This window comes from Elephantulus edwardii, unplaced genomic scaffold, assembly GCF_000299155.1.
Source record: "Elephantulus edwardii isolate Elephantulus edwardi_28Jun2011 unplaced genomic scaffold, EleEdw1.0 scaffold00027, whole genome shotgun sequence".
NCBI classification, from domain to species: Eukaryota; Metazoa; Chordata; class Mammalia; order Macroscelidea; family Macroscelididae; genus Elephantulus; species Elephantulus edwardii.
Window position 1 is genome coordinate 2,516,842 of NW_006399777.1, and position 27,547 is coordinate 2,544,388.

The 27,547-nt window shown below is 51.6% G+C and overlaps 1 protein-coding gene across 1 annotated transcript in view; it reads right to left on the bottom strand.

Annotated features, from left to right (window-relative positions):
* Positions 1–27,547, bottom strand: part of RFTN1 (raftlin, lipid raft linker 1) — a 211,872-nt gene that overhangs the window by 65,659 nt on the left and 118,666 nt on the right. Inside the window, exons 3-5 of the mRNA XM_006883404.1 lie at positions 26,577–26,685; positions 9,581–9,748; positions 3,439–3,826 (exon numbers count right to left, since the gene is read on the bottom strand). Coding sequence (XP_006883466.1) covers positions 3,439–3,826; positions 9,581–9,748; positions 26,577–26,685 — 665 coding nt within the window. The remainder of the gene's footprint in view (positions 1–3,438; positions 3,827–9,580; positions 9,749–26,576; positions 26,686–27,547) is intronic.

Sequence of the window (27,547 nt, forward strand, 5' to 3'; positions counted from 1 at the left end):
GAGAGAGAGAGAGAGAAAGGGAAAGGGGGAGAGAGAGACACACACACAGAGGAAGAGAGAGAGAGGGAGGGAGAGAGAGTGTGTGCGTGTGTATGAGAGAGAGAAAGACAGATAGGAAGAGAGAGTGTGTGAGAGAGAGAGACACACACACACACACACACAAAGAGAAACAGAGACTGTGAGTGTGTGTGTGTGTGTGTGTGTGTGTGTGTGTGTGTGATGGAGTGATAGTGAGAGGATGTGCCAGGGAAGCTGGCATGTGTGTGTGGGTATAATGTGGGTGTGGGTGTGATGCGTGTGAGAAAGAGGAGAAGCATCAGAGAGCTGGACAATGTCCAAAGAGGACAGAAGCAGCACTGATGCCTTTGGACTGTGGTGTTGGCGAAGAGGACTGAAAATAAACCATGGCCAGCTAGGAGAACTAACAGGTCTGTCCTGGAGAGGGTGAAACCAAGCTGTTCCTTTGAGGCAAGGAATCGGAAGCTTCATCTCATGTACTTTGGGCATGTGGCCAGGAGGGACCAGTCCCTGGAGAAGGACATGATGCTCAGAAAGGTGAAGGGACAGAGCAGGAGAGGAAGACCCTGGATGAGACAGACTGCCACAGTAACCAGGGGTAATGAGGTGAGGTGTGTCAGAGACAGAGAGATTAGCCCAGGACAGGGGGGTTCAGAGGCACTGTGCATAGGATCACTGAGTTACAGTCAACTCAATGGCACATAACACAACAACAACATGTGTGTGAGAGAGGGAGAATGAAGTGTGTGAGAGAGAGAGAGCGAGAGAGAGAGAGACTGAGACAGAGAGAGACAGAGACAGAGGAAGAGAGAGAGAGACGAGGCAGAGAAAGACAGAGACGGGGGGGAGAGAGATAGGTGAAACAGATGGGGTGATGGTGAGGGGCCGTGCGAGGGGATGCTGTGTGTGTTTTTCTGTGTGTGGTATGTTCTTGTGTGTGTGTGTGCACATGGTGTGTGCCCATGTGTGGGGTGTAGCGTGTGCAGTCTATGTATGTGACATGTTGTGTGTAGGTGTATATGGTATGACTGTGAGTGAGTGTACAGTGTGATAGAGAATTTCTCAGGGAAAGAAACAATCAGACTTCCTCAGAAAAAGACAAGACAAGGAGTTTGGGGTCCAGTGAGAGCCATGGGGACAGGATGCCAGGATGTCCAGGCTCCAGGCAGACTAAATGTTCACGAGAGGAAATGAAAATTTAACTCTCAGCTGATACAGAAAGTGACGTTCCTTATCAGTGAAACGCGTACAGTAATAACCGCATCTTCTGTTTTCAATTTATTGTGAGGAAAACTGAGGTGACTAGAGTGAGGCCTTAGAAACTGAAATGATGTAGTGGACAGAACAGTGTCCACCTGAATGTGCTGGCCTCCGACACCTGGGGGATGATCCTGTTGGAGAACAGGGTTTTCTTTGTTACATTAAAGAAGCTCCAATATTATAATTATTTTTTTTTCAATATTATAATTCTTGTGCAGCACAGGATCACTCTGAGTTTAAAAAGGGAGCCGAAAACAGGAAGGCAGATGCTAACTGGTGATGAGAGAGCCGGTGAACCCATGAGCCCAGGAACCCCGCGAGGGTTCATCCAGACCACAGGACCATGGCCAGAACTGAGAGTCAGGCCATGAAATGTGTACAAACACAGGCCCTGGTACATGAAAGTGCTAATCAACACTGACGGTAATGACAGATGGAGAATGAAGGGCCATCGTCAGTGATGTCATCTTGCTTGGATCCACAATCAACACCCTTGGCACCAGCAGCCAGAAAACGAGAGATGGAAAAGTCAGTTACTGGGGAAGTCAGTTGTCAGGGATCTCTCCAAAGTGCTGAAAAGCAGTGAGACCAGTTTGAAGGCTAAAGTGCACCTGATCCAAGCCACGATCTTTTCACATTTGAAAGCTGCACAGTGAACAAGGATAGCAGAACTGAAGCCTCTGAGCTGGTGTTGAAGCACTGAATATCCCACGGACGGCCAAAAGAACCAACAGGTATGTCATGGAGAAGGTGCGGACACCGTGCTCCTCGGAGGCAAGGAAGGTGAGGCGACATCTCTCATATTCTTTGGGCGCGTTGATTAAAGAGAGTCTATTCTCTGGAGCGGATACCATGCTTTGTTTAAAAGGTGGAGGGGTCAGCAAAAGAGAGGAAGAGCCATAGCCAGATGGACTGACACGGTGACTGCGGCAAGGGGCTTGTGTCCGGTGAGGACGGCACAGGACAGGACAGGGTTCAGTTCTGCTGTTTACACGGTCGCTATGAGTCTTACTCTGCTTGACAACCCTTAACAACAACAACAACATCAACATCACTAGCATGAAAGCTCTACCTTAGAAGCCACACTCTAACAGCCACCCCCAGGTGAAGAGAAGGCTCCCGGCCCGGCCACCTCTCCTCGCCTATGGCCAAGCCTCTGCACAGTGCCGGCCCATCACCCCCACCTGCTCCCCGAGACCCGGCTCTCTGTGCGCTGACTGAAATCATCACTGTCCTGCACAAGTGACCTGCAGCCAGCTTTCCTGATCACTCGCTCCAGGCAGATAATCAAACGTGAAGGTGCCTTCAGCACCAGGGACCTGAACAGCAACAATGCCTGTGTCGGAGCTGACTCTCTTCAACAAGGCACGCAGGAGCAAGGTCAAGTTCATGTCAGAGCCACTAACTTTCTAGACCTGCTTCAAAATGGCCTTTAGGAGCAGGACGGGTCAAGTTTGTGTCAAAGTCCTTCCCATTCCAAAACCTGATGCAAACCGGCGCTCCGGAGGCACGGTAAGTCAGGTCTGTGTCAAAGATCTAACGTTCCAGAATCGGCTTCACAACGGCATTTGGAAGGAACCGCACGTCAAAGCCGCTCAGGTTCTCAAACCTGCTTCACCTGGCATTCGGGGCCAAGTTCACAGGGCCCCCACCAGTCAGTCCCCCGCCAAGTCACAACTTCAGGGGCACACACTGGGGAGGCCTTGTCACCAGGTAACACAGGTTCTCTCATTTCACGGACAGCTGGCTTGAAGCTTTATTTCTGATTCAAGGAAAAAGCCATGGAAATTGCTGGAAAACCACTGTATTGTTCCTCTTGCTGTCAGCTGTCCCGTGGTGACCCCGACAGGGGATGACGTCACACACAAGGGGACAAATCGCTCCCCGTCCTGCGTCTCCTCAGGTTCACACTCAGGGGCGCACACTCTGAGCCGATGGCCAGGCCTTTCCTCCTTGTCTGGCTCAGTGAGGAAGTTCCATCAGCATCTGCCGATGTCACAAGAGCACAGACATGGCCAATGACCGGCTGGAGGCTGCACAGGAGAGGCCTCAGCCAAGGACCAAACCCAGGCCTCTCACCTCGGAACGCGTCCGCTGGAGAAGTCTACCTGCTCTCATGAAAAGCTGGGGTCTCCCTGCACGTGCCACAGGCATGCTTACCCGACAAGAGTGACGTGTCACATCCGTCCGGTGGGCCGCCGTCCCGGCCATCCAGGGCCGCACTCATCTGAGGGGATAAGCATCCGTCACCGTCTCCCTCCGAGGACAGGTCAGGCTGCTCGGCGGCCGGAGCACACCCTTGGGGATCCTGCTCGGGCTCTGGTCCTTTGTCCGTCCCTGTCTGCGTGCTGTCCACTTCCACAGGCCCTGGGCTCTGGGGACCCCTCGTGGTGCTGTCCCCACAAAGGCCAGGAGTGTCGCTCACATCTCTCGGGTCCGAGGCACTGTTGGCAGTGGGCGTCCGAGGGCCACCGGTCAAGTTCCCAGGGGAGCGGTACTGGGGAATGACCCCAACGAACTTCAGGCCTTGGCTGGCGGCCTCCTGGATCTGGAAGGCAAACAGAGGGGCAGTTCGTCAGCGGGGGGTTCTGTGAAGGGAAATACGACAGGCATTGGTGTCCTGGGGGAGATGACCTTGAACATGATGAGCATGGGATGGCAGAAGTGCCCTCCTGCCCCCCAGTCTTGGGAAGATGAGATGGGGAGGTTTTCAGAGCTAGGTTGTCTGATGGGAAAAGCAAGCCTTTGGGCAGGAGTGGTCTGGAAACGCATGTCAGTCCCACTGGCTGATGCCACTGCTGTACGTGTATTTAAGAGGCAGAGAGAAGTTCTACAAAGATAGATGGGAGCAGGCCGGATCGGAAAGAGGAAGTTCGTTTGGGCAGAAGCTCTTTCTTTCCTTTCTGATGAGTCACCACTTCCTGCCCATCAGCCTGCTGCATAAACACAGCTATGTCCACACAGCCGCTCGCCAATGACCAGGTGGCATTCTAGGACCCAGAGGACTTCCTCTTTGAGGACAGCCCCTATGGGACAGAGGTCAGATGGATTTCCACCTTAAGTGGTTTCTCGGGGGCCCACAGTGAAACCACGGAGCCCCGTGATCACGCCCAGCCCGAAGGTCTTGGTCCAACACGTCCGTCATGTTCAGGGGACATTCCTTCTAGTCACAGCTGCCTCTCACTTCTCTGTGGCTACAGGTGTGGACTCACGTCATGTGGAGCACGGCAGGGATAACTCTAAAAACGACCACAGGCAAACAGGGCTGAGACACACACGGAGACATGTACACCGATGTCAGAGCAGCGGTATTCACCATCGCAAGGACACGGAAACAACCTAGACCTCCATTAGCAAACAAAGGGATACATTGTGACACATTCACATGATGGGATACTATGCACTTGGGAGCAAACGTTTACAATTTCTATCTGCCATGTCTCGAAAGCATTATGCTGAGTGAAGTAACTCAGTCTCACAAGGACAAATACTGCTTAAGATTGTTATTGTAAAAAATAGAAGGATAATTAGGAAAATGTGTGTGAAAGTCCAAAAGTGGAAGGGAAAGGGGGCCGAGTTTGGGAAGGAAGCAAATCGTGAAGCCACAGAGTTGTGGGCGAGCGGGTGAAGGGGTTAGGAAGGATCCAACGGGGGCCTGAGAGGAAGAGGTAATAGTAGGCATAGATCAGCGGTGATTGATTTTATAAAACACTGATTTTATATATGGATGATTGCTGTGGGCTATGCCACCACAGAGAGTGTGTGTATGTGTGTGTATTTGTGTTTTATTTATATATATGTTACAGAGTGCCCATCTTTCTCCCATGGAGCAGCTAATCTTTTGGTTAGGAACCCAACATGTAACATGCTACAGCACCAGGAGTCCCTCAGGGCCTCCAGAAGGCATAAGTCCTATAAAATACTAACAATGAAAGTAAATGTCAATAGCAACTACAGAGGCCAACAAAATGGGGCAAAGACTAAGATTTTCACACACATATCAAACCCCAAACCCACCCCAGGCCAGATGACAGGGCATCCTGACCCGTCCTCATGATTCACCGGCCACTGCTGGGTGTCAGATGACCTGTTATCGTCCTGGCGGATCTACAGGCAGGTCTAAGACAAGGAGCCCACAGATGAAAGCCACACTGGTGTCAAGAAAGAGCGCACAGGTACAACCACTTTGGAAGATGGCTTCCTCAAAAAGTGAACATAGAAATTTCATTTGACCCAGCTAGTCCACTACTTGGAATACACCATGAAAAAATGAGAACTGAGGCACAAACTGAGATTTGTACATCAATGTTCACAGCAGCATTATTCATCTCAACAACATGGAAACAGCCCAGATGTCCAACCACAAATGAATGGATTGAGAAATTATGGTACATTCACATAATGGAATACTATGCAGCAGAGAGGAGCAATAACTTTGTAAATTGTTACCTAACCTGGGAGGGACTGGAGAGCATTATGCTGAATGAACTAACTCTGTCCCACAAGGATAAATATTGTATAAGACCGGTATTGTAGAATGAGTATAAGGATCCAAGAGGGGTGGGAGAGGCTGGAAGCAGAGGGATGTGGGTGTGCAGGGGGAGGAGGGATTAATCACTGGGTTGTATAATTTGATAGGTGGGGGTGAGGGAAATTGAAAGAATTTCTTCGAACTTGTATTCAAATTTTGTAAATAAGCTACTAGAAAATGAAAAAAAAATAAACATTTCCTCTTGAAAACAATTAAAAAGCATAAAATAAGCAAGGGCACACAAGTGCTGCTCCAGTTGCCTGGCTCCCCAGCAGTCCTGACAGTGAATATTTTATCACACTCAGCCTTCCCCATCTCTTGTCACCTAAGCGCTCGTGCGGCGTGCTGAAAAGGGAGCTTCGAAAATAACACACGTCTTAGCTCACATCTGAAGCCGCCTTGCCTTAAAGTTCTGACGTGTGAACGCTTAGCTTCAGGAGTTGCATGTCCTCCCAGGCACAGCCGCGCACCAGGTTTTACCATCAGGTCAGGAGTGAAGTGAGACAGCAAGGATTCCACCCTCACAAGGCAGACACTCTGAGGGAGTTGTTTCCTCGTTTAAAGACCAGGATGTCTTAGAGTAAGCCTTAGACAAGGAGAATACAGACCTAAAGCTTTGAACCAGATCTATCACTACACACACACACACACACACACACACACACATACACATTCATATTCTCTCTCTCTCTAAGGGAAGTCAGGTGGCCTTGCATTAAGAAGCTGAGCTGCTAACCCAAAGGTACACAGTTCAAATACCCCAGCTGCTCCCTGGCAGAAAAATGGGCAATCTGCAATTTATATTTATATATATATATCACACACACACGCACACGCTCTGGCAGCATAGCCCACAGCAAGGTGATCTACTAACCCCAAAGCTAGGCCTCTCTAGGGCTCAAACTCACCAGTGGCTCTAAGGCAACAAATATGGGCATTTACAATAAACACAGCCTTGGACCCTCGGTGCAGGGTCATTCTGTCTGGTTCTGACAGTACGGCAATGAGCTGAGGTGTTGTGTTTTTTTTTCCCTGTTCATATACACACAGATCTGGTGGTGGCGTCTATCGTGAGCCAGGCCGCTGACCTCAAGTCTGTGGATTGACCCTCGGCCCCGTGGGAGCAGGAGGAAACTGACTCAATGGTGGTGTGTTGAGTGCTCTGATTCACACACACACACACACACACACACACACACTATGCATATATATGACATAAAACAAGCCAAGCGCACAGCCGTCACATCTCTCGCCTCACGAGAACCTTCCGTGGGGTTTCCGATGCTGTAACTTTGTGAAAGAAGACGGCATGGCTTTCTCCCACGGGGAGTATTGAACCACCAACCTTCTGGTTAGAATGTTACACAGCACACCTCTAGAACTCCTTGCTTGCTATCTCTTTACTGGGTAAATAATTTAACTCATCTGAGCCTCAGTTTCCTCACCTATAAAAGAAGGATGATACTATTCATCCATTCGTTTCCCAACCACCCGGGACTGCTCACCCTGTGCTGGGTGCCAAGGACGGGGGAAACGGAGGGGACAGGCAGGCACCAGCCCTGCCCTCGTGAACGTAATGTGCGAGTCTAATTCAGAGGCCAACAGAGTGGCTCGGAGGGGCTCACTTCCTCCATCCTTCATCAAACTGTCTATTCTTGGTTTGAAGAACCACATCTGATGCTCAAAGCCCTGGGAAAGTTGGAACTACAGCAGGAAGAACCCCACAACTTCCCCTCCAGGAGAGAATGAGGTAAGGGCCTCTGCTAACGAGGGCTGATGTGGTGGGAACTCGGCAAACTGTCCACACCCTAAAGACGAGAGGAAGAGGCGGGGCAGCGTCACCCTGGGGAGAAGGGATCATCCCATTGGAGCTCCGTCATGCCAGCATTTCCGACACACACGAATGGTCCTTGTTGAGAGGATCTGTGTGCAAGGGCTAGTGGGAGCTGGACATGGACGGGGGTGCTGGTAAGCCTCCATCCTCCAAAGACCTGGGACTAGATTTAAGCACCTGCAGGAAACCGGCTGACCTGAAGGCCTCCACTCGGTGGTCAGAACCCCAGCCAACAATGAGAAAGGAAGGTGGACAGGACGTTTCTCTGTGAAGCACAACTCAACAGGGTTCCAAAGAGCACTGGGGTAGCAGCAGGGCAGGGCTAGAGCTCCACCTCGGAGGGCCTTGAAATCGGCCTCTTTTTATTTAGGACTGAGGTTTTTCTATGAGGCAGAAAGAGAAATGGCTTTAATCGTACAGCCTGGCCAATGAAGAGAGAATGGCCACACTTCCTGGTAACCCACAGTAAAGTATTTCAGGGAAGGACTCTGAGTGGCTCCACTTAAATCAGATGTCCACTCCTGGGCCAATAACCTCCAGCCAGGAGACACGGATGCCCATACCCATGGGAATCAGGTAACTGACCTGTCAGAGCAAAGCCCTTCTCAGCAGAGGAAAGGCTTCAAGGCAGGTAAGACAAACATTTAAATGTCTGTCTGTATTAAACTATCATGATGTGTATTGGTCCAGTGGTGAGGATTTTTGTTTCCTTGAAGTTGAGATGTAATCCAAAGCTGAAGTCTTTGATCATGCTAGACGGAGAAAAGATTGACATTGTCGATTATTTCACTTTACTTGAATCCACAATCAATGCCCATGATAACAGCTCTCAAGACAGCAAAAGTCGTGCTGCACTGGGAAACTCTGCCACCAAGGAGCTCTTCAAGGCCAACCTGATCTGAGCCACGGTAATTTCAATTGCTTCCTATGCATCTGAAAGTCGGACAATAAATAAGGAACATCTTAGAAGAAGAACCAATGCCTTTCAACTGTGGTGTTAGCAACGAGTACAGACTAGTCCACGGACTCCCCAAGAACACACAAATCCCTCTCGGAAGAGGTACAAGCAGAGTGTACGCTCTTAAGAGGCAAGGATGATTAAACTTTGCCTCTCACTGACTCTGGGCATGCTGTCCAGAGGAACCAGGATGCAGAGAGAGACATCGTGTTGGGAAAGGTAGAAAGTCAGAGAAAGAGAAGAAGTCCCTCGACAAGACAGATGAACACAGCAAATTCCAAAATTGACTTGGGCGTGACAGAGATTATGAGGAAGGCCAGGACAAGACAAGGTGGTTAAGAGTCACCGTCACCCTGACAACTCCTAACAGTAACAACATGCACTAAAGTGAAGAGACCAGAGCAGGAAGGGTTACAAAGACAACTGCTACTCGGCCCCAGCTAAACCAAGCCGATGAATCCGTCACTGTGGCCAAAGTGGTTTCTGCTTCCACACTCTGGGTTATTTAGTCTGAACAGATGCAACCTTCTCTGCTTGTGTATCTGGCCCGTTCAAGATTACTTATAAAGAACACTGCCTGGAATTCCCCCAACCATCTGACGATTCAGCAGGCTTTCGATACTAGACAGACACTCAGACCAGAAGCCAGTACATGAGTCAGCAGGCCGGGGCAGGCGAGGGTCCCCTCAGGCCTGCCAGACCCCTTCTTCCTCGCTGTGTGCCCAGCACCAGCACACAGCATGAGCACAGCGGTCCACACTCAGTGCAGGACCCTGGAGCAAAAGCAGAGCCCGGCCCAGGCGGGAGCACAGAGGGAGAAGCTCTGTTGTTATGTGCCATCAATCAGAACCTACTCATACCGGAGTCTCCGGTGAGTTCTGGAGACAGTAAATGACACGGGAGGTCAATGGCTCTCTTTTCCCCGCCTGGAGCAGCTGGTGGATTTGAACCACTTCCCTTCAGGCTGGCAGCTCCTTACCATCAGAGCTCCCTCTGAAGTTCTGAGGGACACATCTGGCACCTCGCCCCAAGGCTGCAGACAGAGCCCCAGCTCCTGGTAAACACGGGTGCACTCACAGCGGATGTGGCCACGCCACATATCCAAACACCAGGCCAGTGGTGTGCCTAGAAACATCTCACCTTCGTCCTGCAGGAAAGGCAAGCTGTGTGCCGGACTTCACAGCCCGTTACGTGGAAGCTGGCTGGATTCACGCTGGACAGAAGAACGCTTCTCACAGGTGGATTCAGAGAAGACCCACAGCCAAGAGGTTTGGCAGCAGCGAAGGGGTAAACAGGATTAGCAGTTCCACGGCGGGAAGCAAACGTGAAGGGTGCCTGCTCTGAAAAGCTGGAATCCCAACAGCTAATATTTGCCAAGTTTCCTAGACACCAAAGCATGGCTGAAGAGCTCTATACGAGCTGTTTGCTGAATCTTTATAATACAGTAACAGTAGATCCTTTTTTATCCACCAGGGGCTCTGGTCCCACAATGGTTAAAGCCCTTGGCCACTATCCTGAGGGCCAAAAGTTCGAAGCCACCAGACAGCCCATGGGAGACAGGTCAGGCATCAGGTTCTAAAAACATTTACAGTCTGGGAAACCTTAAGGGACAGTTTTGTCTGTGTGAGAGGGTCACCATGAATCAGAATCAACTCAAACGCTTGCTCAGTGATTTTTATCCGAGGGCGGGGGGGGGGGGAAGATTGAAAACAGAGAGGTTGGCCCACCTTCCTGCAGTCGTCCAGCGAGGACAGGACAGGACAAGCCACAACAAGGAGGTCTGCTTCCAGAGCTGAGATGGCTGTGATGCCGCCCGGCACTGTCCTCGCTCTGGGCTGTGTGACACTCACTGAACCGTGAGATTCCAGCTCCTGGGGCCTGGAGGTGCTCAGGGCGCTGTGATCCTGGGGCCTGGAGGTGCTCAGGGCGCTGTGACACTGTCCAGCACTGTCCTCGCTCTGGGCTGTGATCACACAGTGGACAGTCACTGTACCACGAGTTACTAGCACCCAGGGCCTGGAGGTGCTCAGGGCGCTGTGACACTGTCCAGCACTGTCCTAGCTCTGGGCTGTGTGACACTCACTGAACCATGAGATTCCAGCTCCTGGGACCTGGAGGCGCTCAGGACGCTGTGACACTGTCCGGCACTGTCCTCGCTCTGGGCTGTGTGATACAGGACAGTCACTGTACCACGAGTTACCAGCGCCCAGGGCCTGGAGGCTGTGGAAGCGCTGTGAGGTCCACTAGGGTTCTGTGCAGCAATGGCCAGCCTAGAGACCACCCATGTCCACAGTGGGTGTGGAAGGACAGTGACAACACGCAGACGGGAAGTAGGGAGGGCGCGGGGACAGAGCTCGTGGGAGAGGTCACAGGTCATGGAGAGGGCGTGAGGCAGAGGATGTGAGGAAGAGATGAGGGCCTAAAATAGACCGGCCATTTGTCACTGAGGTGACACAGGAGGGCAGTGGCCTGCTAACCAGCCCCGACCACCCAGCGCTGGCCCGTCCACTCTGACTCCACCCGCCTCTGCCCAGTGACCCTCCAGCCGCACTCTGGGGCTCAGACTCCACAGAAGCTGACTTCCTACTGTGCTCTTCAAGGGTGCTGGTGGATTTGAACACCTGACCTCGTGGTCAGCAGGCCAACACTGCCAGTATGACTCCTGGCTCAACAACAGGGGATCACGTACCGCCAGACAAGGGCACTTCTGAAAGCAGAAGGCGGGACAACAAATGACTCTGGACAATAGCACGTAGTGGGGCTGCCCGAGTGAGTGGAGGCATCTGGTCACCTCATCAGACCCGGTAAGCCGGGGGACCCAGGCGGCCGTCCTCAAAGCCGCACACCAATGACCACTTCTGCCGTCCTCCCAGAGCCTCGCACGCAGCCCACCCGGGTCTCCGCGAGGCTCGAGGCCACTGACCCGACGACGCAGTGGCCCTGTCCTCCTCACAGGCCTCCTCCCCTCTCGGGGGCACCCCCCCACATACCCCCCACCACACACACCCCATCACCATCCACAGATGACCTCAAACAGAACCACAGCCAACAGCCAAGAGCACGTAACCCAAGTCATCCCGGGCCATCTCTAAGTCCACCGCCTCAGTCCCCGCTGGCGCGCTCGTCTACCCTTCACCTGGGCCGGGGCCTCATCCTCGGAAGGACCCCTCTCCACCAAAAGCAGCTCCTCTCAAGTCTCCCCGGCTCCTTGCTCCTTCCCCCAGGAAGCACAAGCCATCGTAACATATCAACAGCAGCGTCAAGCAAGCCTCCTCTCTGCTCCACCCCCTGCCCACCCATCTGGCCATCAAACGCCCTCCCGTTACCCTGATGGTGTCCACATCCCACACACCAGCCTGGTCCCCACGGGCACCCTCCCTCTGGCTTCAGGTAGTGGCACCTCCCCTCTTCCTGGGCACCCTCTCTCCTGACCGGCCACCTGTCCTACTCCACAACCGCCAACTCACAGTGCATTCCCCTCACAGCATCCTGGACCCTTAAGGGAGCGGATTGGTTCATGGCCCGTGGAATGACAATGGGCTGACATGCACCTCCCACCCAGGAACCTCACCTGACCGCCTGCCTCTGGGGCTCCAGCCTTACCTGCCTGTGTGCACCCAGCACGTGTGCTCACACTGGACAGTGAGGGGCGACACTCGCAGACCCCTCTGGATGGACTGTGGAAAGCTGTCCTGCTCTATGTCCACTTGATGTCTTCTCTGTGTCACGAGGGCTCAGTGGACATGGCCTCTCTTCACACTTACAACCTCCCTTCAACCCTCGTCCCTGTCACCCTGTCATGCTCTTGTTCCTGTCAGGTGCCGTCCAGTCAAGGATGGCTCTCAGTGACCCTGTGAACAGCGGATCTGAACCCTGTCCTACTCTGGCCGTCCTCACGACCTTTGACACTCTCGAACCCACTGCTGGACTCACCGTGTCAATCCACCTTGTGGAAGGTCCCTCTATATTTCCAAGCACGATGTCCTTCTCCAAGGAATAGCCTCTCCTAACAACGTGTCCAAAATATGAGAAACAAAGCTTCACCATCCGTGCCTCCCAGGAGCGCTCTGGGCACACCTTTGCCAAGACCTATCTGTCTGTCCTTCGGACCATCCATCTGATAGCAGTCCTCTTCCCCAACACCACAACTCAAAGGCACCAATCCTTCTATTATCTTTATTCCCTGTCCAGCTGTCAATGTATAGCAAGTGACTGAGAAGACCATGGCCTCAGTCAATCTTGAAACTGACATCACACTCGCCAGTATTTTGGAGAGGTCCCTGACAGCAGGCTTGCCTGTGGCAATACACCTCCTGGTCTCCTAACTGCTGGTCCCAAGGGTGGTGACGGTCCATCGAATTTTCAATATATTGTCTATTTCCATCGATTTTTAAAAATTCATTTACACGGCCTGCTGTTCCCAGCTGAGAGAGAGCTTCGTGAAGACAGAGCAGGGATGATCCCATCCTGGACATTTCCCCTCCCTCGAACGGTCTGTGGTGAACGTTAAGTACTCGCTAAATATTTATCCGCGGGATAAACAGGCAGGAGATTTAAGTACGTGCCATCTGAGGTTCCCTAAGATGCAAAGTTCTATGAATCGACCATTTCAGGAAGCATCCAGCTGGGGCCAATAATACTTTGCAAACAGACTCATGTGAGATTTTGAAAACCCTCACTCATTCTCTTGGCGGAGAAGAAATGGAGGCTTAGCGAGATTAAGGGGTTTGCCACACTGTTAAAAGTGTTTGCAGCCCCTGGGTTTCCAGACCACATCTTAGCAAACCAGGTCAGTCTGCCCCTCAGGAAAAAGCAAAAAGGCAGCAACAAACAAGTTCCTATGAGTACTTCTTAGCAAGCTTTTAAACGCCTGCTCACAAGGCACGGCCCTGCTGGTTTCTCACAAAGGCACAGCCTAATGCGTCTCTAACCAGCAGCCAACATCTTAGCTCAGCTGACAGCCTCCACGTGAACCTCTGGCCAAAGCCGTGAACTTGGCATTACAAGCTGGGAGCCAAGGACCTCCAGGGCAGATGGAGGTTCCTGGGAAGGTTCCGGAAGAGCAGCCTGAGAATCTCCACAGACCTCAAATCTCAGCACGACGCCTGAGTGATGGAGGCAGAAGAACACAAGCGGGAAGAACTCTAACCCGAGCAGATGTTTGCCGTCACACCACGCCGACGGAACATCAGGCATCGTGACTTCTTCCCACCATCCGCTGAGCTCACTTTAACACAGTGTGGAGATGGGCGGCTGATCCACCGCGGAGGTTTAACTGTCGGTTAAAAACCCCGCTTTCTGTTCCCAGAACTCCAGACCCACAAAACCAGAGCCCAGGCCTCTTGGCATCTGAAACTCCCAGGGTAAACAAAGCCGTTCAGCTGAGTTCTGGGGGATGGTTTTCATTACGATGTGCTAAAGAAATGAATGTTTTCTTGTTCTTTCATAAAAGCCCCGGAGACCCCAGGACGGCTTTTCTGGAGGATGGAAGTCATGTGAAAACACTTCAGATCTTATGTACGTGATGCCGTTGAGTCATGAAGGGGGAGTGTTTCTGGAAGGACAGAGACCTGCCAAGCATTTGCTCGTGCGAGAAACACCCTGAGTCTTCTCAGTGCCCAGTGGTGTTTGTGTGCAGTACCCACTGTCTAATGTCCACTGCTTTGCAGCTGTTTGAGGCATCCCTTATGAGCCCTGTATGTTCTCACTGTCCTCCCCTGTGAAAACGGGCCTCAACTGGACCGGCCATGCCTGAGTACACGCACAGGGAGGATGGTTTTGCCAAAGATGACCGCGACAGTATCTTCTATCTCACATGTCCTAAAACTCTGCAATTCCCTCAGGAGACAGCGGCGATGTATCTGCTGCCTGAAACCACTGCTGTTGCTGGCTGCCATCTCGTCAGTTTGCGGCCACACTGTGGACACCCTGCCCTGCCCTATCCCCATGACCTCTGACCTGCTCGAGCCCACGGTCACAGCCACCGTGTGGGTTCATCTCCTTGAGGGTCTGTCTCTCCTCCTCTGACCCTGCACCCTTCCCAGCCTGATGCCTTTTCCCAAAGACTGGTCCCTCCTCACAGCAAGGACGTGAGATGAAGTTTCACCGTCCTTGGAAACCCTCCACTGGTGGCTTAGTGGGAAAGAACCGCACTGCCAACACAAAGGCAGGTGGTTCGATTCCACCAGTCGCTCCAAGGGAGAAGGACGGGGATATGCTCCTGTGTGATTAACTGCCTATGAAAACCTACTGGAGGGTCAGCTGTGGATTCGTTCTGACTGGACGGTACACAACGGCCACCAATGAAAAGGCCAAAAATGTACACGGTCTAATATAAAATCCCACTTCTGTCATGGCCTCTTCGGATGCTTCACTCAGAGCCCTGACTTCATGTTGTAAGAAAGCTAATGCAATTTATGGAAAGATCGACAGGAAAAACCAACCACTGGCCAAAACCAGCACCTGCCGGGTCCAGCCCTGTGGTCAGAGAACCATACCCCATGAGCTCTCAAGGCTGTGATCCTTCTAGAAGCACACAGCCAGACTTCTCTTCCGCAATACCGTTGGGTAAATGTGAACCATTAATCGTTCTGTTAGCAGACAAGTATGTAATCATTGGTGCCACCCACGGCCTCCTGGGTGGACCCACGGCGGGCACCACCTCCCAATCCTGTGAATGTGCCGTCTTCAAACGCGATCCCCTGATGCCCCACTCCGTCCGTCCCAGGTGATGCCAAGGGGCTCGTGACCAGCTGCCTCCCCAGGCCCTGCCCATGCCACAGACAGGTGGGCAAAACAAACAGCACCGTGCCTTGAGGTGGTCTGCCGCACTGCAGGAAATATCCTCTTAAAATACAGTAACCCTCACTAATTTGTACCGTGGGGAGATTCTGAGCCTGGAGTGGTGTCTTAAAGTGATAAAAAAATCCGCAATCCTTCCCAAAGAATGCCGCAGTCCTTGCAAACATGTAAACAAGGCTATGTAAACAAGGCTGGCACACACGCTTCTGAGGAGGGGTCCTCAGGGGCCTGCTTTCATGAGGACAAGGCCTGAGCAATTTGTAATTAGCCTCCCAGGGTGTGGGGGATCCCAGCGCCTGGAACAGGCAGGCTCCCTGGAGGCGGAGCCCTGTCCCCCCAGCGGGGCTTCCATTATTAATCTTCTTAGCGAACCTGTAGGCAAACGGAGGCTCCGTTCTTGTTTATCGCAAGTTACAAAGGTGTGGAGCATGAATAAATGATGCTGTCTTACTATGCAGCAGGACGTGTGAAGATACCCACTCCCACACTGCCTCGCTCAGCAAGGGGCAGGGGCAGCCTCAAGCTAGAGGCTTGGGGGGAAAAAGCCATTTGCATTATTCTTAAGATTTGTACAGAGAAGTTTCCACTCCCCTCAAGGGAGTGTCTGAAAGTTGGAGCCTGAACGTAGTTCTCATTCAAATGAGGAGTCCCTGAAAGAAAGTTTCCACGTCAATCGGTGGATGTTTGCTATGTGCTCTGGAATCGGTTAGGTTACAAGGGAGGAGACTGCCCACCCTTCTGCAGAACAACTACCGGATTCTAGAACCAGCTGGTGAACTTGAACTACATACCTTTGTGATGGCAGCTCAGCTTCTTAGCACCAGGCCACCTGCTGTCATTGTTGTTATGTGCCGTTGAGTCGATTATGATTCATAGCAACACAATGAATGATAACTGAATCCTGCTCTATCCTGAGCCAGTCTCACTGACTCTGACACACCTACCCTCAGTATCCCAGTGGCTGTGTCATTCCATCTCATCCAAGGTTTTCCTCTCCTGCACTGTCCATCCACCTTTCCAAGCATGATGTCCTTCTCCAAGGACTGGTTCCTCCTGGAAACATGCCCAAAGTACGCGAGGCAGAACTTCAAAATCCCTTGCCTCCAATAAGCAGCTTGGTTTCACCCTCTCCAGGACAGACCTGTTTGTTCTCTTGGCAGTCCATGATATATTTAATATTCTTCTCCAGCACCAAAACTCAAAGACATTGATCCTCCTTCTAGCATCCCTAGTCATCGTCTAGTTCTCTGATGCACAGCAAGTAATTCCAAAGACCATGGCCTGGATCAGGCACGCCTTAGTCTCTAAAATGACATCGTTGCTCTTCAGCACTCTGGTGAGGTCTCTGACAGTAGATTTTCCTAATTCAATTTGTCTTTTGATTTCTTGACTGTTGATTCCATGTCGAGCAAGCTGAAATTGATAATGACTTCAGTCTTTTCCCCTTCTATCATGATGCTGCCAATTGGCCCAGTGGTGAGAATCTTTGTTTTCTCTATGTTGAGCTTCAGTTTATATTGCAGACTACAGTCCCTGACCTTTTGCATTAAATGCTTCAGGTCCTCCTCAGTTTCAGCAAGTGTCATCTGCATAATGCAGGTTGTTGATGAGTCTTCCTCCAATCCTGATGCCACATTCTTCTTCCTAAAGTCCAGCCTCCCGAATGATCTGTTCTGAATATAAATTTGAAAGTTATGGAGACAGACGCATCCCTGACACACCCCTTTCCTGACTCTGAACCATGCAGTGTTGTCCTGCTCTGTTCTGAGGACTGCTTCATGGTGCAAGTACAGGTTTCACATAAGCACAATCAGACGTTCTGGGATTCCCATTCTTCTTCAAATCCTTCCCGATTCACAGTGTAACAGAATGAAAGGCTGCCTTGTCCACAGGGAAACCGTGTCATCTAAATCTATTTTTACCAGGAATGTATTAGCTTCTCCAGCCTTTAGGTATGAATCTTCCAGCTTCTCTGTCCTCTGACTCCTTCTCTCCCTGTCCTCCCATCCGACAAGCTTCTCTGCCTTCTACCCAGTCACATCCCAAGCTTGCTGTTAATGCCATCCTGTAGGAACCCCTAGACACCGTGACCTCACATGTTGCCAGGCAGAACTGCTGGCAAGAAGCTGCACTGCAATCCCAAAGGCCTGCGGTTCATATCCACCAGCTGCACCATGAGAAAAGGATGGGGACTCTCCTCCCGTTCAACTAACTGCCTCTGAAAACCCGCCAGAGGGTCAGCTATGGGTCAGTTCTGACTCCATGGTGTCAACAAACATCAACATCTCCACGGATACAGTTCAGCAGAACTTTCTTCTCCAGAGGGGCTGGGTGGGTTTGAACTGCCAACCTTGAGGCCACCTGCCAGGTGCAAACCACTGGTGCTGCCTATGTGTCAGGGATTAGGGGTGGGTTTCTCTTCCTGGCTGGTGTGGCATGCCACTGAGCTGAGAACGGCTCACGCTGCCCCTCGAGCAGGTTCTTGAAGCTGTAAATCTTACATCCAAGGGCGTCTCTGTTCTGCACACCAGCGAGTTCACCATGCTCACTCCAGCCCTCACCGAATCTGGCAGTGGACGGGGAACCGTCCCAAAGGCAGAACCTGGGAAACTTTCCACAGGTCGTAATCCTGTCAGGGTGACTCTCAAAACTCGCAGAAAAGGATTCTCTTAACAGCCAAGGAAGGAAAGGGAAACTTTCCCATGCGGGGAGAGTGGCAGACAGAAGCGGAGGGTCTGGCAGGATCAACTCCTTCTCAGTTCAAGCTGCCTGCACATGCGAGGTGAGACCCAGCCCCACACTCAGGACAGAGCCCGCGACAGGAGGCATCTGGGGGCGCCCAGCACCTCCTGGAAGAGAGGCAGGTGGGGATGGATTCTGCACGGTTTGCCCTGCTCCCCACACGTGTTCCCCCACAGCACATCATCAACACCCACACAGCCTCTTCTCCCAGGAAGTTTCAGACGTCACAGCCGCACGTCGCCCGCCCACTTCTCACACTTGAGGACTTCTCTGGCTGGCCGCGGCTGTGCGGGCCACGTCTGTCTGTCTGTGCCTTCTGGGAAGTTAGAAGCAGAGGCGAGAGATGAGAGACGTGCACCCTTCCCAAGCCCTTCCAGGAGGCTGACTGGTGAGCCTGGACCAAGCCCTGCGCTGGAAAGGCCACGACTAGCCGCACAAGAAGGTAAAGGGCCAGAGTCTTCACCTCTGCGTGTGATCCGTCCCCTCAGCACCTTCCAGGGTCAGCTTCCATGACACGGGTGCCTCCCAGGCCCTGGGAATTCCCGAGTTCCTCCTCCTTCGTTGCATAAACACTCACGGGGCACCTAGGGAGTGACGTGGACTGTGCCCATCATGGAACACAGGACATAAACGATCAGCTTGCAGATTAAGTGAAAAGAGTAAAACGCCCCATACAAAGGACAAACTACGGGGCAAAGGACAGCAGGGAAGTATACGCAACGCAGCTCATCGCCATCGAGTCAGAACTGACCACAGTCCACTGTCCAGAGGGTGTTCACAGGCCCTGACCACACAGGAGTCAGAACTGACCACACAGGAGTCAGAACTGACCACAGTTGACCCTCCAGAGGGTGTTCACAAGCCCTGACCACACAGGAGGGGTCAGAAACTGACCACAGCCCACCCTCCAGTGGGTGTTCACAGGCTATGATCACACAGGAGGGGTCAGAACTGACCACAGCTGACCTCCCAGCAGGTGTTCACAGGCCCTGACCACACAGGAGGACATCATCCATCCTTCCTCCAATGAGCACATGGTGGATTCGAACCACTTGCCTTCTGGCTGGCAGCTGAACTCCCCACCCACTAGGCCACCAGCGCTCTCTAGAGAAGAGTATGGGGCATCGGGTATAGGAGGTTGGGGTGTGGCAGGGGTTAAGTTTCTCTTGAAATGAGCAGAGCAGATCCCTGAGAAGATAAACGTGAAGGCAAAGTTAAAGAAGTTCAAGAGCTGTCTAAGTGAGCGTCCGGGGGAAACAGCCATAAAAACGATTTAGCTGCTGAGAGGTCAAAGGCCAAGAGTCAATGACCACGACTTAATCTGATTCATAGACGCTGGAAAAGGACCTTCGGAATCTGACCTTCAGACTTACTCCCAAAGCGATGCTCTTACAAGAGAGGGAGCTCTTTACACATTAACACACTGCATGAGTCCCTCAGTCACGAAGGATTCTCTCCATCACATCATGATGATGAGGGGGAGGAGGAAGAGGAGGAAGAGGAGAAAATGCAGCGTCCATCTGAGGTGCTGACTGAACTCACCTGCGGATTTATCTTTAAAACAAAGGGAAACAATTCAACAATGATTTTGATACTAATTCCCACAGCAGGGGATACACTTTTGGGGGGTGCTTCAGGCGATTCTTATACAGATCACTTTCTTTGCTCTTTGTTGGGTATTTTTAAATTATTTTTCTGGTTTTCATACACTTGTTCACAATATATTACGCCTGACGGCAATTGTAAATAAAGATCCCTTTTTAAAAAGCGACATAGAGACGGCTTCTAAAGTTAGGGAGAACAAGCCTCCTGCCATCCAGGTGACTCACACACGTCGTCCAGGGCAGAGAGGAGCCGCCTGGGGTCCCTGGGTGCCTCTTACAGAAGCAGACCTCCGCCTCACCTGTACTGCAGGGCTGCTGGACTCGGGGTGCCGGCCTCTCCATTCAGGGGCCGAGGACTTACCCACGGTGCCATCGGTCAGTGGCCGCAGCCATCAAGACCTGCTGTCACTGAGAGGTCTGTGAGCCGTGGGGACTGTGGAGGACGGAGCACATAGCCCACAAGACCAGAGGCTGCCACCTCCCTCACACACTCTGCGTAAAATAAACGTCACATTTTAAAGAGCAGCTATGTAAAAAGAGGAGCTAAAACACCTCGTTCCTGTTGAAGCCACGACCTCTGGAGGGGCAGCTGACAGTGAGCTGTGCTGTTAAACCAAAGGCTCCACGCTTCCAGCAGTTCAAATCCACCAGCAGCCACGACGGGGGAAAGGGCAGCCTCCTGCCATCACGAATCACAGTCGTAGAAATCTGATGGAAGGTTCACATTCGGAGCCAGGCCGATGGTGGTGGGGTTTGAGAACTAGGTTAAAGGCATTTTTGGAGGCCTCACCTGAGGCAAGTATTAAGGAGCAGGCTGGTTAACTCCAAGGCTGGAGGTTCAAGTCTTGGTAGAGAGGGCTGGAGGTGTAGTTCCCCCCACAGCAGCCCCCAGAAGCCTTCTAGGGCACAGTTCTGTTCTGACGCACGTGAAATCGCCACGTTCTGGAACAGACTGGACAGTTAACTAGCCCTGGGCTGCTGTTACCAGCAGCGACTCATAGCTGACCCTCTAGCAGATTCTCAGAGGCTGTAAATCACATCAGGAGATTGAATACCTGTATTTTTCCCATGGAACAGCTGGTGGACTTGAACCTCTGGTCTTTGGGTTGGCAGGACACCACCTTACCCAGCAGACCATCAGACTCCCTTGTTGTTGTTGTTTATTATCGTGTTGGAATCAACTCACAGCTGACCCTCTAGTGGGTTTTCAGAGGCTGTAAACTGTACAGGAGGAGACTGCCCACCTTTCTCCTGTGGAGCAGCTGGTGGATTAGAACTGCCTGCCTTTGGGTTGCCAACACTACTCCTTACCCACTAGGCCATCAGGGCTCCCTTAGTACTGGATTCCTAAAACGAATTTCACCTGTGTTTTTGAGACGGCTGCTAGAAAATGTTTACTTTCTTGCGTGGCCCACATTCCATTTCTACTGGGAAACTCTGTCATAAAAGAAAATGCTCATTTTCATCAGGAGAGAGAGAAAAGCATTAGCAATCAAAGCCAGGAAAAGGCAGACACGTGAAGATGTGATCAACAACCACGGCATCAGACATTCCGGCAGGGTGCATCGGTGAGGGCGGGGGACAGGAACACGGGGAAGTGGGCAAAAAGGGGGAAATTCAAGGAGTTAGTGCGTCTTTTAAGAGCCCATGGTTAGATAAGCCGTAGAGAGCCCAGACTGGAGAGTCAACGCTATCTACGATTTCACAGCTGTCAACAAATCCAATGACCTAGTTTTGCTGACTACACAGGAGAAATTGCAGGGCTTTTATTAAAGAAGTAAGGAGACTGACAGAGGCATCCAGCACGTGTCTCTCTGGGGTCACAAGGGAGGAGGGACTTTCAAATCTGCCCACTCCTCACGTCCCTTTTGCTGGAGGCCCGATGAGGCCTGGAGAACACACAGCTGCGTTTCCGAGGAAGAGAGACACTGTGATGGGGCATGAGACTCGTTCAGGACTTGTTACAACTCTGTGTGCCTGGCCTTATATGCAGAGTGATTAAGAAGAATAAATAGGAAAATAGGAGAGATTATTCTGCATGGTTCAAAATAAGAAAAAGAGTATGTTAGGGATGTGTTCTGTCTCCATACCTTTTCAGTCTATACGCAGAACAGATCATTCGAGAGGCTACACTTTATGAGGAGTACTGTGGCATCAGGACTGGAGGAAGACTCATCAAAAACCTACACTATGCAGATGATACAGCCTCACTTGCTAAAACTGAGGAGGGCCTGAAGCATTAGCTTCAGAGGATCAAGGACAGTAATCTTCAAAAAGGATTGAAGCTCAACATCAAGAAAACAAAGATTTTCACCACTGGACAAAGAGGCAGCACTGTGATAGATGGAGAAAAGATTGAGATTGTTAACAATTTCGTCTTGCTCGGTTCCACAATCAACACTCTTGGCACCAGAAGTCAGGAAATCAAAAGATGAATTGCATTAGGTAAATCTGCTGTCAGGGACCTCTCCAGAGTGCTGAAGGGCGAGGATTCAGTCTAGAGACTAAGGTGTGCCTGATCCAATTCATGGTCTTCACAATTAATTGCTATGCATCAGAGAGCTGGACAATGACCAATGACGACAGAAGGAGAACGGATGTCTTTGAGTCGTGGTTCTGGAGAAGAGTATTGAAGATACCACAGATGCCAACAGGACAAACAGATCTGTCCTGGAGAGGGTGTGACCAAGTTGCTTCTTGGAGGCAAGGGTTTTTATATTCCGTCTCACATACTTGCAAGGAGGGACCTGTCCTTGGTGAGGGACGTCATGCTTGGGAGGGTGGAGGGACAGAGCAGTAGAGGAAGACACTCGATGAGATGGACTGATTCAGTGACTGGGGTAATGGGGGCAGGTGTGTCAGAGATGGTGCGATTGGCTCAGGATAGAGCAGGGTTTAGGGCTGTTGTACACGGGGTCGCTCTGAGTCGCAAGTGACTCGACGGCACATAACAACAAAAACTCACATACTTTGGGCACGCAGCCTGGAGGGATCAGTCTTTGTAGGAGGACGTCATGCTTGGAAGAGTCGAGGGACAGGAGAGGAAGATCCTGGATAAGGTGCACTGACACAGTCACTGGGGTAACCGGGGTAGGTGTGCGGGAGACAGTGAGACTGGTCAGGAGGGTGCAAGATTCAGAGATGCTGTGCACAGGGTCACCATGAGTCACGGTCAACTCAATAGCACATAACCACAGCTCCAAAAACCGGTAAAGGGCTTTTCAAACGCAGAAGCACCCTCCCAAGAACACGGCGTAAACAAACATGAAGACCCTTCATCCTTTAGTGCTGTCTTCTTCACGGCCCTCTGGGAACTCTGAACGGAGGGAGTTCCCGAGGACCCCTCAGCCGGCTGGCCACACAGGGCCGGCCCCAGACTCCCTTGGCCGGCTGGCCTTTGCCTCCAAGGAGCCACGTGGTTTGTGGCTCTGGAACCCTCATCTCTGGAGCGTTCATCTCTCCAGAACCTGGAGAATCCATTCTCTCCCGCGCCGGCCGGAACACTGCTGTTTAAGTTCCGTGCTTCACTGTAAGCGGTGTCTATCAAGGGCCAGCTGGAGCAAAAGCAGGAGATTCAACCTGCCCAGCAAACACTCTCAGGGGCATGGCCAGGCCACCCTGGAATGACAGCACCTTCCTCGTACCCTCCTGCCTGAGAAGTACGGCATCCTCAGCTAATCTTACCTGACATAGAGAAAGGAGTTTATTTTTCCTTGCCATGAGAAATCACGACATCCCCTCCCTTCCTCACCCAGGTCCTCCATCTACAAGGTTCTGCTGATGGAAAGGATCCAGGGAAACAGTAATACCGGGGCCTCGTCCTTAAGGGAAGAGTATGAGGTGCCCGGCACAGGGTACAATGACAAAACGAGTTAATTACATCTCATCTCAAGACAGATCTGCTTGTCACCGGGGCAGGAGCCACAGCGCACACAGAGTAACGACCCGGGTGGAAGTGAGGCTGCAAGCCCAGCAGGTGGTGACACAACGTCACCTCGGCCGAGAGAGTAGCAATTAACAAGTGTCACCACCACACACCGCACTGGGGACCACGCTGTTCGGTACACATTAACCACGAAGCCACACGCAGCGTTTCATATACTCCTGGTCAGTATATTCCTCCCCAGGTCTCTTCCCTGTGTGGTGACAGAAAAAATTTACACCTGTGTGTGGTTCTGCCATCAGGGGGTGTCACTGTGGACCCGGGTGGGTCACTGGGTGCCTCTGCTGTCCACACATCAAGGCCCACAGCAGACGGGGTAGAAGATGGGGACCAGCCTCACTTCTGTCCCGATTCTCCCAATCACCACGGTGCTGGTCCACAGGAAAAGCCACGCCTGGTGGTCTCAGAAATGCCTGTCCTTCCAGGCCCACCGAGGGCGCAAGGACAGACAGAAAACAGGAAGTTCTGCCCACCCTGTGGCCACCGCCCTCCACCACCTCTTAGAGGCACAGAGGGCAGAGATTCCCAGCGTCACCAGGAGACAAACCCTGGTCAGAAATCTCCGCTCCCTGACAGCTGAGCTGTCTCCTGTCTGGATTTTTATTTGAAGACAGCAGTGAATGTGGTTGGTAGAGAGGGTGCCGTGACGGGCTTTAAAGTGTGGGACATTCCAAACGTTAAACTCAGAATAGCAGAGGGTTGGAAACAACCCAAGTGCCCATCAGTAAACGAATGGATAGAGCAACTCTGGTATATTCACACAATGGAATACTACGCTGCATTGAAAAACAAGAAAGAACTTATGAAATATTATGCAAAATGGGTGATCCTGGAGGACATTATGCTGAGTGAAATATCTCAGTCACAAAAAGACAAATACTGCCACTCTTATAAATAGTGCCACTCTTATAAAATAGGACTAACACTGGGGTTGAGGGGAGACTGAGAAAAATGGGATAAATTATGTACACTGCATTGAAACAGATGAGGGAGAGAACTGTTTAAAAGGGATATGTGATTAGGTATTATTGTCATGACAGGAGTCCAGAGTGAAGGCTGCACAGTGGAGCGGACTTGGGGGGCAGGGACTGAATAATAATGAAATAATTTTTTCTTCTACTTTTCAAAAAGAAAAGCAAATTGGGGGCTTGGCGGGCAGGGAGAAAAGTACAACAACAAATGAATGGAAACCCAAAGTCTCTGTAAATTTTCATTAAAATTAATAATAATAATAAATTAACTAAAAATATTTTTTAAAAAATAATCAGAATTCTTGAACAAATAGCAAGATGATGTCAATGATTCACTCAGCTGATTAGCAAAATAACCATCACAAGCCATCATCACATTTCAGTTACTCAGTCATTTGTATTTCTTTTTTTTATTAAATTTTATTAATTTTAATGAACATGTACAGAGATTTTGGGTTTCCATTCATTCATTGTTGCACTATTTTCTCTACCCTTCCCCACATTTGTATTTTTTAATCATATACTTTTCAATTGTTTTTTCTCGCCTCAGTATTTTTCTTTTCCATCACATCCTTGAAAGCTCATCACATCGCCCTGCTTCACAGCTCATCATTCTGTGGCCTCTGTGGTTTTCAAATAACACTTCCTGGTCCACAGAGACTGGACAATATCTACTGGTGGATAACGAGGTTCAGTTCCCGCCAATGCCCCTTGAGCATGGCCGTCGCCTGCTGGCCAGTGGAGGCTTGCAGGCTGCTGTGACGCTGAACAGATTTAAGTGGACCTTCCAAACCAGGACACACTATGAGGAAAAGCCTGGCGAACGGGGACGGACTTCTAAAAATGGATCACTGCTGCTGTGGTTAGATGCCTTTGAGCTGATCACGACTCACCGTGACCATGAACCTGGGATCTGACCTGCCCTGTCCTGTGTCTTTCTCATCATCTCTGCCACACCAGAGCCCACCGCTCCAGTCACTGTCCACACACGCCACTGCACTACCTTTCCAAGCATGACGTCCTTTCCCAAGGACTGGCCCTCCTAACAACATGCCCACCGGATGTGAGAGCAGATTTCAGCATCTCTCCTTCCAACGAGCAGCCTTGGGGGTACTCTTTCTCCTGGACACCCTCAGAACCTGCCGGGGCAGTTCCACTGCGCCCTCCAGGGTCACCAGGGAGTCAGAATGGACTCTATGGAAGTCAAATCCTCGGTTCGGCCCTCCCTCCCTGAGGACACAAGGTCAAGGACAAGCTATTTTGTTAGGCCCTCCCACTCTGAAGACACAAGGTCAGAGGCTTGGGTCCCAGCGTTTAGTGCTATTTCTAGCCCAAAATTACCAGTCAACAATATTTATTAATGAACTCACTAACTGGCTGATTAGACCTCAGGCAAAGACAATCACCTGCACGGGACAGGAATTTGTTGATTATTTTGGAAGGCCAGATCTGGTAGAACGAGATAAACAATGAACAATGAACGGAGAACCAGCTGGTTCTGGGGCAAGGACACCCTTTCCCATAAAAGCCGTCACACTGAAGCTCAAACAAACCCTGCATTAGGCACAAGACCTCAGACCGGGCACACCTGAGGGAAGAAAACACACTTCCTGAAAACGATGCGTGATCGTCCCTGGGGCCACGAGGTGCTGACAGCCACGGGGGCCTGTTCCCCGAGGAGGGGTGAGTGTGGGGATGCGGAGGGGGTGAGGAGGGGGGGCCTGGGGCTTGTGTCTCTGGGTTGTGAGAGGAGCCCAGCAGTGGGCTGGGGGCTGTGAATCACCCCAGGCCACAGACAGGGTCCCCTGCAGGCTGCTGGGTTGGGGCACGGTGGAAGGGCTGCTCCCCATGACGCGAGCTCCTGGGGTGACTGTCCTGGGAGCCTGGCCGATGCCTCCTGACAGCTGTCCTTACCTTCTTGATGAACTCTGGGATGACCTTCTGCTCTGTCAGGGGGCCTGGGGAGGAACAGCAATCTAACTCCAAGATGTACCCTTCGCTGGGAGGGTCAGCTTTCTGAGACCTGGAGAGAGAGAGAACGCACACATGTGAAGACTAAGGTTTTACATCAAACACACCTGAGACCCCGAGGGCCACCCTGAGGGCCACCCCGAGGACCGTCAGGCCAGGCCAGGTCCACAGCCGTGGCTCACAGGACACTGCTGTGAGACTCAGAGCCACCTAACACGCTCTGAGAGCTGGACAATCAACAAGGTGGACAGGGGCACGATATGTCCGAGCTGTGGTGCTGGGGCAGTGCTGAGCCTCCCACCAGCTGCCCGAGAATGACCAGGTCTGTCGTGGAGGAAGTGACAGCCAGGGGACTGTTCAGACGCAAAGGCTGAAACTTCTCTCCTAAACTTCAGGGGTTTTGTCAGGAAGGACTGACCTTTGGAGAGAGACATCACGGCTGGACATGTGGAGGGTCAGTGGAGGAGGGGCAGCCCCTCAAGGAGATGGACCTGACACAGTGACCGTAGCAATGGGCTCACGTGCGTCAGAGGTGACGGGACGGGGCAGGGCTCGGGTCTGTCTCTCACACGGTAACTATGGGCTGTGGCCGACTAGACAGCACCTCACAACAACAACAACAACAGCAGCACCAGCAGCGACATGAAGAAGAACCAGTATTAAATCCTCGATTCTCCTCTGAACGATAACTGCCAGAGAGGACACTGCTGCAGAAGAAAACGATTCACGGCGATCAGCTGAAACACGGTTCCAAAAGGTGCACCAGAGAGATACGGCCAAGACGTCAGCCAGTAAAAAGCATCATTTCAGAACGACGGAGCTAGGGCCACAGTTCAGATATGTTTAGACTGACTTCCTTCCCTCCCTCTTTCCTTCCTTCCTTCCTTCCTTCCTTCCTTCCTTCCTTCCTTCCT